Source organism: Larimichthys crocea, chromosome X, assembly GCF_000972845.2.
Source record: "Larimichthys crocea isolate SSNF chromosome X, L_crocea_2.0, whole genome shotgun sequence".
Classification (NCBI taxonomy): Eukaryota; Metazoa; Chordata; class Actinopteri; family Sciaenidae; genus Larimichthys; species Larimichthys crocea.
This window is the reverse complement of record NC_040020.1, coordinates 12692232-12705564: the sequence shown is the minus strand read 5'-3', so window position 1 is coordinate 12705564 and position 13333 is coordinate 12692232. Positions and strand designations below refer to the sequence as shown.

At 41.5% G+C, this 13333-nt stretch overlaps 1 protein-coding gene across 1 annotated transcript; it reads left to right on the top strand.

Annotated features, from left to right (window-relative positions):
- Window positions 1–4692: 4692 nt before the first annotated feature.
- On the top strand, window positions 4693–11842 carry LOC104922275 (peroxisome proliferator-activated receptor gamma coactivator-related protein 1). Its single transcript, XM_010735068.3, has 11 exons — window positions 4693–4895; window positions 6458–6553; window positions 6668–6823; window positions 6964–8623; window positions 8758–8811; window positions 8898–9708; window positions 9793–9990; window positions 10096–10159; window positions 10243–10364; window positions 10472–10623; window positions 11451–11842. The coding sequence occupies exons 1-11, from the start codon at window positions 4800–4802 to the stop codon at window positions 11549–11551; spliced, it is 3510 nt and encodes a 1169-aa protein (XP_010733370.3). The 5' UTR covers window positions 4693–4799; the 3' UTR covers window positions 11552–11842.
- The last annotated feature ends 1491 nt before the right edge of the window (window positions 11843–13333 follow it).

Here is a 13333-nt window from a genome sequence, read left to right as displayed (position 1 = left end):
GCACACGCAAGAAATTGCATGACTGAGCAGCTGAGATGACTGCAAGTCATATAGAAGAACACGGGCACAATAGCAGCAAGTGTGAGGGAGGCAGCAAAGAATAAACCTGACTCCTTAGACCTCATGGGCTCTTTAAAAATTCAAACATGGCAAAAGAGCACCGTGGGAGTCCTCCTGCAGGTCAAGAGTGAGGGAGGGATGAGAGGGAGAGGGGAGGGGGGGCGGAGTGATAGAAAGAGAGAGAGAGGAGTGAGAGACATGAAAAAGGGAGATGTTTTTATTTATTTTTTTTACTCCCCCCCCCCAGAGTAAAGTCTGGCACGATATGGTGCTTCAGGGAATGAGGGAAAATGTCTGCTTATGAGTGAGTGAATATTTCAGGTTTCCAACCAAAAACAGTGGCCCAAGTGGGAAATGAAGAGGACAGTGGATGGGGATTGGGTTAAATATATGTGTGTGTGTGTGTGTGTGTGGGGCCATGTACCGACATGGTGGCTGGGTGCTGGATGCTGCAGTAAGGTGACCCAGTTACATATAACCCCCCCTTCCTCCTGAACACACACACACACACACACACACGCTTACACTTACACATGCCTCTGCACACTCTTGAACACACTCACACCTCGCCCGCTGGAGACTAGAGGATGCTTTGGCCCCATTTCAGACAGTAATGTGTTTCAAGAGTTGTGGGAGATGAGGCAGGAGGTGGTGTGTGTGTGTGTGTGGTTGTGTGTGTGTGTGTGTGTGTGGTGGGGGTGAAAAGAAATGTAACAACAGTACAGAAGAAGATATAGGATTAAAGTATAAAGCAAAGGAAGCAAAAAAAAACAAAACAGGTAGAGGTCAGCAGGTATATGTACGTAAGATGTGTACAGGATGTAGACGCCAGGTGGTCCTGTGGCTCAAAATAAATGAACAGGGAATATGTTAACTTGTTAAAGTGTGCTTCTGTGAGCATATTTTCCTCCCAACATATCTAGTACAGCCATTGACTTTGTGTACCACCATGACATTCAGCATAAAGGTCAACTCCTCGCTGGTATGCACAAGATAACAGGCCAGACACATCCATAGTCATCCACAGAATAACAGTGTGATAACACGAGATAACGGCACACAATTGAGGAGGTGATGAACCTGAATTCATTATGCATCCATTTCATTTGTGTGTGAATATCTGATTGGTATCTGTTGAGAATAGACGGCTTGCATGGAGCAAGCAGCTCAGTGGGAATTAACTCATTCACAACTTTAAAGAGCTAATAGAAAAGCATAAAGTGTGAGCAGAACTTAATGGGAGATGTATAATATCACCATCTAGTGGAGGAAATAAATCACAGCAGATTTATCTACATTATTCCACAGACCAACAAGAAGCGATACAGTGGGGGGGGAATGCAACTCAACAGTTGTCACACATAGTCAGATCTATCTTTGTGATCCGTTTTAGCATTGTCATCGTCTCTAAATTGTCCATATTGCTATAGAAGTGTAATATTTTTAAATACCTTCCTGCAAGAGGGGGCAATGCTCTTCAGAGTACATTGTGACAACAGCATGACAGCCAGAGCATATTAAAAAAACAAAACAAGCGTGAAGCATGGCAACTACACATAGTGATCTTCTGCTCTGATGAACTGATACACGCACTAAAATTGTCAACTAAAACTAGAACTTTGTCTTATGGTTGGTTTCTCTTGACAGGCTCGTACAGACAGTACTCTTATGTGACAGCTCTCCCTATATACCAGCTCTGCTGAGAGATTTGTACAAAACATCTATGTACAAAATTGGCTACATCATTTGAGAGCAGACCACTTAGATAATTTAAGGTAGCTCACATTATGTCTCTTCTCCTGCATGTTTTAAAGCATATACATATAAAGTTCAGTCTTATAATCAAAAGGAGTATTACTCAGTCTGTGAAAGCAGTTTATGTATAATGTTTTCTGTGGCTCTGGAGGAGCTTTTCACACTGATGGGGCTTGAAGGCTTAAAATACATGACAGAAAACCTGTGTGGAGTTTGAGGAAAAAACAGTATTTTACAGACAGAGATGCTATGTTGCATTATACTAAATGTAGGGTACAGTTTTTAAGATCGACCCATGTTAGGTACTAAGTGTCAGGATCACTCATTGGAGGTCCGCAAACTGAGAACAGAACTCACCCCATCAACCAAATCTTTGTTTTATTTCATTCATTACTGACTGTTAGCTCATAAGGCTAACAAAACACACTGATTACCCGTCAATTGGCATTGAACATCTATTTACAACAAAATGAAGCATGGTTTAAATTAATAATTTAATAGTGAATAACTTAATAAATTACATCTAAACCTAACCAAACCCAGCCAGAGCCAAAAAGCTTTAAACAGAGTACAACAAAATGGTCATATCAGGTGGATGAACTCTTGCATCAGTCTTCTTACTAGTGTACTTAACTACTGAGGTACCACTTTAAAGTAAAAAGAGGATTCATACCACTCTTGTGTCTATCTGATTAATATAAACCTGGGGCCAGCAACCGGTTATCTAACCTGGCTCTGTCTGAATAAGAAAAACCCACCTTCCAGGACCTATACAGCCCAAACAAGACAGAACATGTTCATTAGTGAGCATTAGCACTGCTGTGAGTGGATTTTATTATATCCTCAGAGGGATTAGAGGGAATGACTGTCAGAGGAGTTGTGGGAACCTGATCTTTGCTTCTTTATATGGGAGATTTTACACAACCAGAGGTTTTAGCTGCTCCTTATAAACCTCACCTGGTTAAGGTGTGGCTGGAGGTGTGGTGGGAAACATGGTGGCAGTTGGTAAAGCTGGACTGGTATAACCAGATTCAAACTCCCAACTCCCGTACAAATCATTCACTGTGTGCAGTGGGACAACTTCTGCATCGTTGCACAATTGGAAACAGGGGTGTGTAATGGGTACTACAGTAGGGGATGAGAGGAAAACACTTGGCTACACTAAATATGCTAATGTAATCAACCATCCAGAGACCATCATATTTGTCAGTGGTGCATGAGGTTTGGTGCTGTTGTGGGTCTTCATCAGCTGAAGGGAGAACTGCAAAGGACAGGTGAAAATATTGGTTTAGACAGCTGTGTTTATTATCCAGACATTTAGAATAATTATTCATAATATATCAGGTAGCACAGTGTGGAGCCGCACAGGCTGAAGTGGAAACCAAAAAAAAAAAAAACTAAAGATTTATTAGGAACCAGCACAGGTTCTGATTCATGTGACTGCAAAGTGCAAGTCAAGCAGGGCCACGGCAATACAGTATGTTATGTGAACACAAGCCATAAATGCATTCAAATATATTCAATCATAGTGATCTAGTGTGCAGCACAAATGCTTTCTGAAGCTTGAACACATTTTAATAAATGCAACGACTTCAATCTGGACTCTGGTGGGTGCCATTTCAAGTGAAACGGGGAAGCAACACTGTTGTTAGGCTCCAACGGCACACCATGTCAAGGTGGAGGGTGTGTACACACATTAATCAGATAAGTCAACACATCAATACTGCAATGTCTGAACATGCAGATAATCTCTGTTTGCTCTGGTGATGAGAGAGAGACCACATGAAGCAGATACACATTTTCTATATGACACCACGTATCAAATAACATTTTATTTATTAACATACTGATGATACTGAATGCACTTTCTTTTATGATATTTTCAGTAATATTAACATGGGAACTAATGGAGCACTTGGGTGAATTTAACAGCTTTACAGAGTGTTCTTCCTCATTTCAAGATAACTCCCAGTTACACTATTAGTGCTCCCTGTATTAAAGCCTTCTGCCATAAAGAGGGGAGACAGATCCACATAAACCATTATTAATTTCATAATATGTCAGGAAGCTAGAGCAGTATCTGACCATTTAAACTCAAACTTTATTTATATAGCACCTTTCATGCAGACGTGCAGTCCAAAGTGTGTCACAGAGCAAAATAAAACAGAAATAGGCAATGATGAAGAGTCCAGCAAAAACAGATCAAACAAAAATAAAATGAGGCCAGATAATTATAAAATGCTATAATAAATAAAAGCCAGTAAAAACCCTGAAAAGTTCAAATGAGTTTAGGAACTAACAACTGCATAAAAAGTAAAAAACAAATCAACCAACATAAAAGCTACAACAATAAAACAAATAAAATGTTGAAAGCTGATTAAAACCTATAAAGTGAAAAACCCAGGGGATAAAAAGTCATAATTCTATTCAACTGTACCTATTCATAACATGTCACAGTAAATTACAGGTACCCAGAAGTGATGCTGTGTTCTGGTTGTTGCTGCCGCCTGTCTGTATCTGTTGTATGTGCACTGTAAGTAGAAGTTAGTCATTTGGACGCTAGGTGTCGCTTTTGAGTAATAAATCAATAGAAATTAAAAAATAAAATCCATGTATCAAAATGAATAAATAATCCTGATTTATATCATTTAATTGGCACTATTAACAAGGTAACTAGTTTTTATGTGCATTAGTTGACACAGAGATATGAAAGTATTCCCTCATTTATCTGACTATTTATTTGCATATAACAAATGTAATCAATATTCAGTACAGAAATAGCATTGATGTATTTACTCCTGAGTTTTTGCAGCATCAAATTAAACGAGTAATACGTGTTACACAGAGCTGACCTCGGATCAGATTTCTACTCCTCTCGTCACTCTCGTCAATCGAACCGTCGGTGTCGATCTGATCCCAGGTCGGTGTTCTCTGCGCGCTCCCATGCGGTGACCACGTGTCTCTGTCCGGCCTGCCAGCGGACCATGTGGAGCAGCAAGATGGCGGCGCAGTGGAGGGGGAAAGACGGGGATTTAAATGCCGGCAACAGCGACTTTCTGACCCACAACGCACCCGATGAGGTACCGGTTCGCTCGTTTTATCTGGTCTGGCACCAGAATAACCGCACGCGGTGTGTTAATGCGAGGTGTTTGACTGGCGGGCGAGGCCACATGCGGCCATGGCGACACGTGGCTCTAACAGGGTAGTAATACTACCGAGGTAGTGAGCAGGGAGTTGGCTGATCTGGTCCGTCTGTCTCATATTTGGATCATATATCTACGGAAACACCGTAATGACACGTTAGTTGATGTGTTTATCACCGTTAAGGATGAGTTACACGTGAAGGCAGACCGCTTCACTTCCTCTAAAGTACAACATGTTCAGATTAGGCTTCACTTCCAGCTCTGTCCCCTTTACTTATTTTATTCTTTGCTGTATCAGGATCAGCTTTAATTTGTCTGCAGGCACACGCAGGGATAAACTGCCGCACTGTCACCAAACAGTCTGTGAATGCCTTGTCACAGGAGGACAGGCTGTGAGGGCTCTGCTGTTTAGTTTCACAGAGAAGGTGTTGAGGTTGTGACCCGCCTCTGAGGCCTCGTGTCCCCTCTATCTGTTTCCTAATGACTCAAACACCTTTGTGCTTTAAGTGTGTGAGTCACTGCTCTTTGACAGCCTGTACCATGGTCTTCAAATGTATAAATGTGTCCTGTGTGCATGTTTATGAATGAAGCTGCAGATCATTGATCAGATTCATTCTCACACATGGTTTGGTTTGTTTCACTTGTGGAGTTTAAATGATTACTCGATTAAGTGTGTTCCTCTCAAGCAGACACTGTAGAAATTCACTATTTTCAACTCATCAAATGTTGGTTTTGGTACTTGTTTGGATTTGGAGTATTCGTCTGATGAAACATGACATTTGCATATAAATTTTTACATTTTATAAACCAAATTATTTACAGATTAATCAAAAAAGTCTTGAGTTCACTCTTTCTCAAACAGTGGTACCTCTGGTGGTACATGACCTCCCTGGAGGGGTACTTGGAGGAATGTCTGAAATATTTTTTTAGAAATGAAATAAATTAATTAAAAAATATAATATCAAAATACTACAAAGTTTCTAATGAAAGTTCTTCCTGTTAGTGTGAACTGTCTGCAGCTGAAAAAGGTCGGTCCACACTGCTGTATTTTAACGTCAGTCATAATGGTGCTGCTTTGAAAGCCTAATATTTTCTGAGGTGGAACACAGTGTAAAAAAAAGTCTGAGAATCATTGCTTTAGTTAACATGAGTGTTAGTGGCATCCCAAAAATGTTGGTTAAATTATTTAATTTATTAATTATTTAATGTGCTTCTTAAACATGGATTAATCATCAGCTCTGACTCAATATTTGTTTGAAGGATTGTCAGGATTCATTTAGTTTTTGCTGATTAAGTTGATTTTGAGCTTGTTGGTCACACCCAGAGGAAGGAGTATGTTGTAGAATTGCACCACGCAGGAATACACCAGACCAGTGTGCAGATTTCTCAAACTTTTCCTGTCATGCCCCCCTTCAGAAACCAACAATTTTCACCATTTATCATTGATGAACGATACCAACGACTAATAATGGTGTAATATAATCTTTATGTGTCTGCAGTTGGTCCTGAATCAGCGTGATGGGGAAATGGACACACAGTCCTGCATGGATCACTCAATCCTGGCCATTTTTGAGGACTCCACTGTTGCATCAGAGGTGAGAGTTGAAGCAGATCGTCACAGTGAACACATGCACATAATGACCACATGTTGTTAACATATGAATTTGGCTTGTAAATCAATAAATCTGGATCCTGCTCCCTCTTTTTAGGATAAGAGTGGAGGGGAGGAAGAGAGTGCGACCCTGCTGTCGGCCTTGACAGAGATGTTGGACAGTGTGGAGGATGACGATGGGACTCTTTCTCCCTTTGACACCCTGCCGGACACCAAGCTCCTCACCCACCCAGAGTGCAGAGATAACTCAGTGGTGGGTGCACACGCAAAGCCAGATTTAGACAAAGATTTAGACAAATCAAGCGCTGCGGCAAAGCGCAGATTTTCTTGTTCATTTTAACGGGCTGTTCTGCTTCTCTCTGATCTGTTTTTTCCTTTGTCTCTTCTCTTTAGGAACTTTCAGTTGCTGACAGACTTAGACCGAGATCCAAATCACCAAACGTAACATTCACAATTAAGATTGATGGAGGAAAGGAAGACAAGAGTAAAATAGAGAGAAAGAGCCCTCCACAGTTGTTCAAACAACAAAGTCAAACATTGTTTCACTCCAGAAAGAAGAAAACAGAGGCTGAAGTCGAAGTCTTCACCTCAAGTTCTCTTGTCAACCTGGTGAGGCTCATGCACCCCTACTGTATGAAGCTGCATGTGGAAGAGGAGGGGGATAAACTAAGGAGAAATGCCACTTTATTCTCTCAGGAAGAGGTGTGGAAGTATGAGAGACCCACTGAAGAGAGCGATGAAGAGATTAATGTTGTGTCTGACGACGAGGTGACTTTGCAGGAGACAAAAGAGGAAGGAAAAGGAGATAAAGTCAGTGATAATGGGAAACTCTTGAAGAGTGCATTGCTTAATGGAAACTCATCCAAAGATTCACCATCCAGAGAGAAGAAAAGGGTGAGCTTTGGCCTTGTTCAAGTTGCGTCTTTTGATGAATCGGTGGAAGAGGGTTTTAACAAGAAAAACCTAACAAGTAGAACTGTGTCAGCTCTACTGAACAACACAAAAGCACTTGAAAGTCCAGCTGGCTCAGCACTTGAACCCCAAACACCGTCCTCAGAGATGAACAGTAACAAAGATGAGGTTCAGCCAGCGAAAGGTGAGACAAAGGCCAAATCACTCAGCCTCCAACAGTACAGACAGATGCGCCAAAAGAGACAGCCCCTGGTGGAGAAACAGGGGAACTACACCACCAAGTGGCCCTCTGTTTCTGAACCCCCCAAGGAGCTGACCCCCATCCTCTGTTTACAGGGACAGAACAGCCCAGGACCAAAGACAGCACATCGTTATCCAGATAGTAGGAGAGGTGGTGCTGATCAACTCCTTAGATCTCAAACTTCTGCCAACAAGACCCATCACACCTCTGCTCTGCCCAGGCTTCAACAACCCACTCCTTTACATCGCACTGGATTAAAGCGCCCAAGGACTGAATCCAAAATGATATCTCCTGCTAGTCCTCTGCCAGACGTCACAGTTAACCCAAGTGTAAGTCCAGTAAAGAAACTAGCACTGCTCAGTAGTGATCCCCCAAATCCCGTCCTCCTCCCACTGCCAGTTAGCCAAACATCATCACCATCTACCGAAGACTCCTCATCAGAGTCCAAAGAGGAGCTCAACAGAGACTCCAACCTCAACAGCACCAGACACTTTCAAGAAACCCAAAATGAATCCTCAGGCATGTCTCTTCAACCACAGCCATCCTCAGTAGGGCGAAAGCCCGAGGTGTTGTCAGTAAACCAGGACAGCACCACCCCGTTTCAGGAAGTTAAAATCAGGTTTACAAAGACAGCTTCAGGATCTTCAACACTGTGCCCAACCGCAACACGAACCCAACCTTCTTCAGAGGGCCAGGTTCTCCAGCCTCAAAACTGCAATCCCACCCTGATGAAAGAAACCAAGCCAGAAACAAAGATTCCTCTGTCACCAAGTCATGTTATTGCTCCCATACCAACAAAGGAGACACTACCAGAGGTTCCCACGAGTAAATCCCAACCTGAGGAACCACTGCCCACTATTCAGTTTGGCTGCAGAGTGCAGAGTGCTACAGCTGACTCAGGTAAACTGTTGAGACACTGCCTACACTTCTTTTATTAATATAACGAGTTTACTGTGCTGGTGTTAAGAATGAGGTTAGAAATCAAGAGCATCTTCCAATTAATCTTTTCATGTCTGTCTGTTCTTCTACTTCAGTAATTGAAGCGCCTGATCTGACCAGCCTGCTGGAACAATTTGAGGAAACACAAGGTGAGTAATCAGATCACTGACAACACTTTATTGTTGGGTGCTCATCCCTGGTCTTGTGTAACTCCTTTTTACTTTTCCTCCTCCAGCTAAAGAGCAGAGAGTGGACCCCCCTGTGGAACCACTTAAACCTTTAAGCACTTCAGACTCACCCGGGACTCCAAAAACCCTCAGGAATATACCGCATCTTCAAATGTCAGAGGGTGTGGACATTCCAGAGCCCCTTGGCACTGAAATCATCCTCACCACTCACCAAGATCTTCCAGCAAGACGCAAAAATACCACATCCAAGGCCATTCAGATAATCGACCCCCGTCCTCTACCGCCCAAGAAGACCCACAGTAACTGCTCAGAGTTCCCTCCTGCTCACATTTCGCTTCACATGTATTCATCTATATTATCCGATCACGATTACTGCGGACCTGTAGACCGTTTACTTACAAGTGCTACTCAACGCAGCAGACCCTCTAAAGTCAAGGATGTTTGTAAAACCACAGATGAATTTCAGGTAACTGCCCATGACTCAAATGCTGTCATTGAATGCAAACAACAGACCTCCATCGGTGAAGGTAACACCACCATCAGGGCTGTTAATAAGTCTGCGACGCAGCATGTCTCTGAGGAGCCCAAGACCAGATCAGAGACAAACCAGTCCACAAACAAAGTTTTGGCGGTCTCAGACAGCGCTACCACAGAACAAGACTGTGGTCGTGCAGCTGAAGATAAGCCTGCCCCGTGCACCATCCCTACACCTCCACCCAGCCCTCCTGCCAGAGGGAGGGACAAAAGGAGGTATCAGAGAAGATCTCCTCGCTCCGACTCCAGCTCTAGCTCTTGTTCCTCGTCGACGTCGTCCTCCTCCTCCTCCAGCTCTGTATCTCGTTCTCCAAAAAGACAAAAGTAATCATCTTGTTTAATTCATGTTTAGTGTTTATTTGTGCTGTTGGTGCATTGCTCCTAACTCTCAATTTATCCATCTCACAGGCGCCGTCACAAGCGTTCAGAGAGCAGTTCATGTTCGTCGTCCCCTTCCCGCTCTCCACCCTGCCGCTACAGGTGGTCCTACTCTAGATCAGGATTCAGCAGGTCAAGATCCAGATCTTGGTCCCAGTCTAGGTCCCCATCCAGATCCCGATCACCATCCCCACGGATTTGCCGTAGGCAGTGGAGAGATGTTTACAGGTCAGTGAATGTTTCAAGTTGTAGAAGTTTGATAAAAGGGGAAAAAATATGTAGGTGTTCTTCAATGTCAGTTTTTCTTAATTTCCAAACTCCTCATCCGTACAGGAGCAGAGATTCCAGGAAGCTCAGGAGAGAGCATGAGATCCGGATTCAGAAACTCAAAGCCATAGTGAGTAAAATATTGCTGACAAATCAGTTGTGTGGATTCATTTTGGTTGAGTGGGGAGTCATTTTAAAAATCCTGTCATACAGGATGAGCGCAGGGTGGTGTACGTTGGTCGCATCTGCAGGTCCATGACACACGACGAACTCAGGGAACGCTTCTCTCAATTTGGAGATGTCGAATGTGTGTCACTTCACTTCAGAGAAAGAGGGTAAGCATGCACAATTAAAACAACTTTTTTATTGACTTGATAGTGTTTTTATTTGTTGATCTGTAGTTGTAAGTATTATACTTAAACTGCTCCTTTGGTTTCCATAGTGACCACTACGGCTTTGTCACATTCTACAACATGGACGATGCTTTTGCAGCCATCGATAACGGCGGCAAACTACGGAGGCCTGACGAGCTGCCGTTTGACCTCTGCTTTGGTGGAAGAAGACAGTTCTGTAATTCAGACTACGCTGACCTAGGTGAGAATCAAAACTATGAACAAAGTCAAGAACGTTGCTATGGCGAAGGCAAACTGTTTCTTTTGTTTAAGTTCAACTATTTATAGTATTTCTCCTGTTTTGTTTGTTTTTTTACTGTCAAGCTGCACCATACAAGCCATTATATAATATTCATGGTAGAATGTGTGAATTAAGTGATTCGCCAAGTTTCCATCCAGATTTAGCACAATTTTGAAATGAATTTCCAGAAAATCTGCAAAAGTAAATCCAAATGAACGCTTATTTCCATCCACTATTGTTATGTCAGTATTAAAAGTTTAGCCTTACCGCACTGAGATAAACGGTCAAACCCTTTTTTTTTTTTTTTAAAAAAGCATCATCATTGGGGTGTCAATTAGCTCAGTCGGTAGAGCATCCACCCTGTGTACAAAGGCTCAGTCCTTGCGGTGGCAGCCCAGGGTTCGAATCCAACCTGTGGCTCTCTCTCGCATCTCATTCCCTATCTCTCTCTCCCACCACGTTTCCTGACACTCTTCAAGCTGTCTCTGTCAAATAAAGCTCAAAAAGGCCAAACAATATCTTAGAAAATCGTCAGGAGCAGGCAAGAGTTTTTAGAAAACATTATCAGCCATCATCAGTTTATGACATGTTTCTTGACACCTCTGCCTGGTCAGAATATAAAGCTTGAAACCATTCCTCTGTCCTCTCATTGTTACCTCCACAAAGTGTGAATTGCAGGAAGACTATATATCAGTGGTGCTTCAATGACTTTGTACACTCCTTGTTTTTTTAATGTGGAAATAACTGAACACAGGAGTGAGTCTGTAAATGTCCCCTCTCTTCTTCAGATGCAAACCGAGATGCAGAACCGTCTCCTGCCAAGAACAGGTTTGAGGACCTCGATTTTGATCAGCTGCTGAAACAAGCCCAGAAAGGATTAAAGAGGTAGCGGAGCTGTGTGGGAGGACAAGAACACAGAGCTGGATGTGGCAGAGATGAAAAGAACCTCAGAGCCTTACGCTCGCACTTATGTAGCAATCTTTTATATGTCAGTAATTTCTGCATGTTTTGACTCTTAATTTGCATGCAGTTTGATGTGTACAGTTAATATGTAAGAATATGTAGCACTGTTCATTGATAACATTATTAGTGGAACCCACTAAAGATTTTTGTTGCATTCCATAACACTGATAATGTTTTATATATTTGTATATATAAAAAATAAAGGCTGTTTATTGTGTTTACTGATAAACTGTCAACTTTAGTTTATGTGGTTTATTAAATCCAAAAGAAACATACCAGTAAGTTAGCATTCAGAGCCTACAGAAGGAGTCCTTTCTCATCGACACCCAGCCAATTAGCTCTGCAGGCCCTCTAACACTTTTTTCAAGATCTAAATGATCCCTCTCTTTACACTTCAGCTCAGTCTTTTATCTGCTGTCTTTAGATGCTCAGCAGCTTCATTTCTTTTCTTTATGGAAAAAAGTGTTTAATATTTTTCTGCCTCAGATAACTTTGTCAGGTTGTTCTCTGCTCCTATAAATAGACCTTTCTCATGGCAGACATAATGAATTATCTAACACAGGTGTAACTAATAACATTAATTATAAATGTACTCTAATTACGTGTTCACTACTGGGGCCCTATCGTGTCCCCACTAGCTCATTGTCATCGCTCTCTAGCACACCTAAAATGAAATAGAGCCATTGTTAATATTAATTTACAAATGAATACCCCAAACAGTATTTTTATGTCTTAAAACATCTGTAGCAGAACCTTTGGCTAAGAGTGTTGAGGCATGTATGGAGAATTTTCTAATTTTGAAATTTTATTTTGAAGGGCATAGCTAATAACACAATAATTGTACAGTCCCATATACCATTACTTGTAAAATGGTGATTGCCAGGCCTCTCACAAATATCACAATATCACAAATACTTACTATAATCTGAGAGATACTAACATCAAAATACATGAAAAGCACCAAATTAAAATTACTCATTTTGCTGTAGATCATAATTAGTGATGTGTTATTTTGCAGCTGGTAAAGGTGGAGCAAATTACTACCGTAATTACTTTATATACTGCTGGGTATCTTACCTGTAATAATATATAATAAGTTATTAGTTGATTTGTATGTGGTGTTAATTATCTAAATCTGCAAAGTAACTAGGAACTTAAGCTTTTAAACAAATGTAGTGGAGTAAAAAGTATAATATGTATCTCCAAACTGTAGTAGAGAGGAAACATAGAGTAAAGTGGAAGGAAAGTGCAAGTACCTCAAAACTGTACTCTTAACTGTACGTTTTGTGATATCTAGTGGTGATGCTGCAGATTGCAGCCTCACCTCACCTCATCCTCCCCATCCATGTGTGTAGGAGAAAGTACGGTGGTCACAAAAAACACAAAAGACCCTAGAAGTGTTTAGTCTGTGCATTCTGGGCTACTGTAGAAACATGGCAGTTTAACATGGCGTACTCTGTGGAAGAAGAAGATAGATATAAAAGTCTCATTCTAAGGTAACAAAAACACAATTTTATTTATTTATTTTCAATTGATTAAACACTCATGAAAACATAGTTATGCATATTATCTAGTTATGATTAGGGTGTATTTCTTTGCAGGAATTAAATATAATATTCATTAGTATTCTTTCATTGGTCTATAATAACCTGAATATATGAATCGTTGTGTTTTTGTTGTCAATGAGCTCTTTATATCTACAGTAAGA

Coding starts and splice junctions, on each gene's coding strand:
- LOC104922275 (XM_010735068.3), top strand. CDS start 4,800: ATGTGGAGCAGCAAGATGGCGGCGCAGTGGAGGGGGAAAGACGGGGAT. Junction 4,896..6,457: donor CCCACAACGCACCCGATGAG/GTACCGGTTCGC, acceptor ATGTGTCTGCAG/TTGGTCCTGAATCAGCGTGA. Junction 9,991..10,095: donor CAGTGGAGAGATGTTTACAG/GTCAGTGAATGT, acceptor TCATCCGTACAG/GAGCAGAGATTCCAGGAAGC.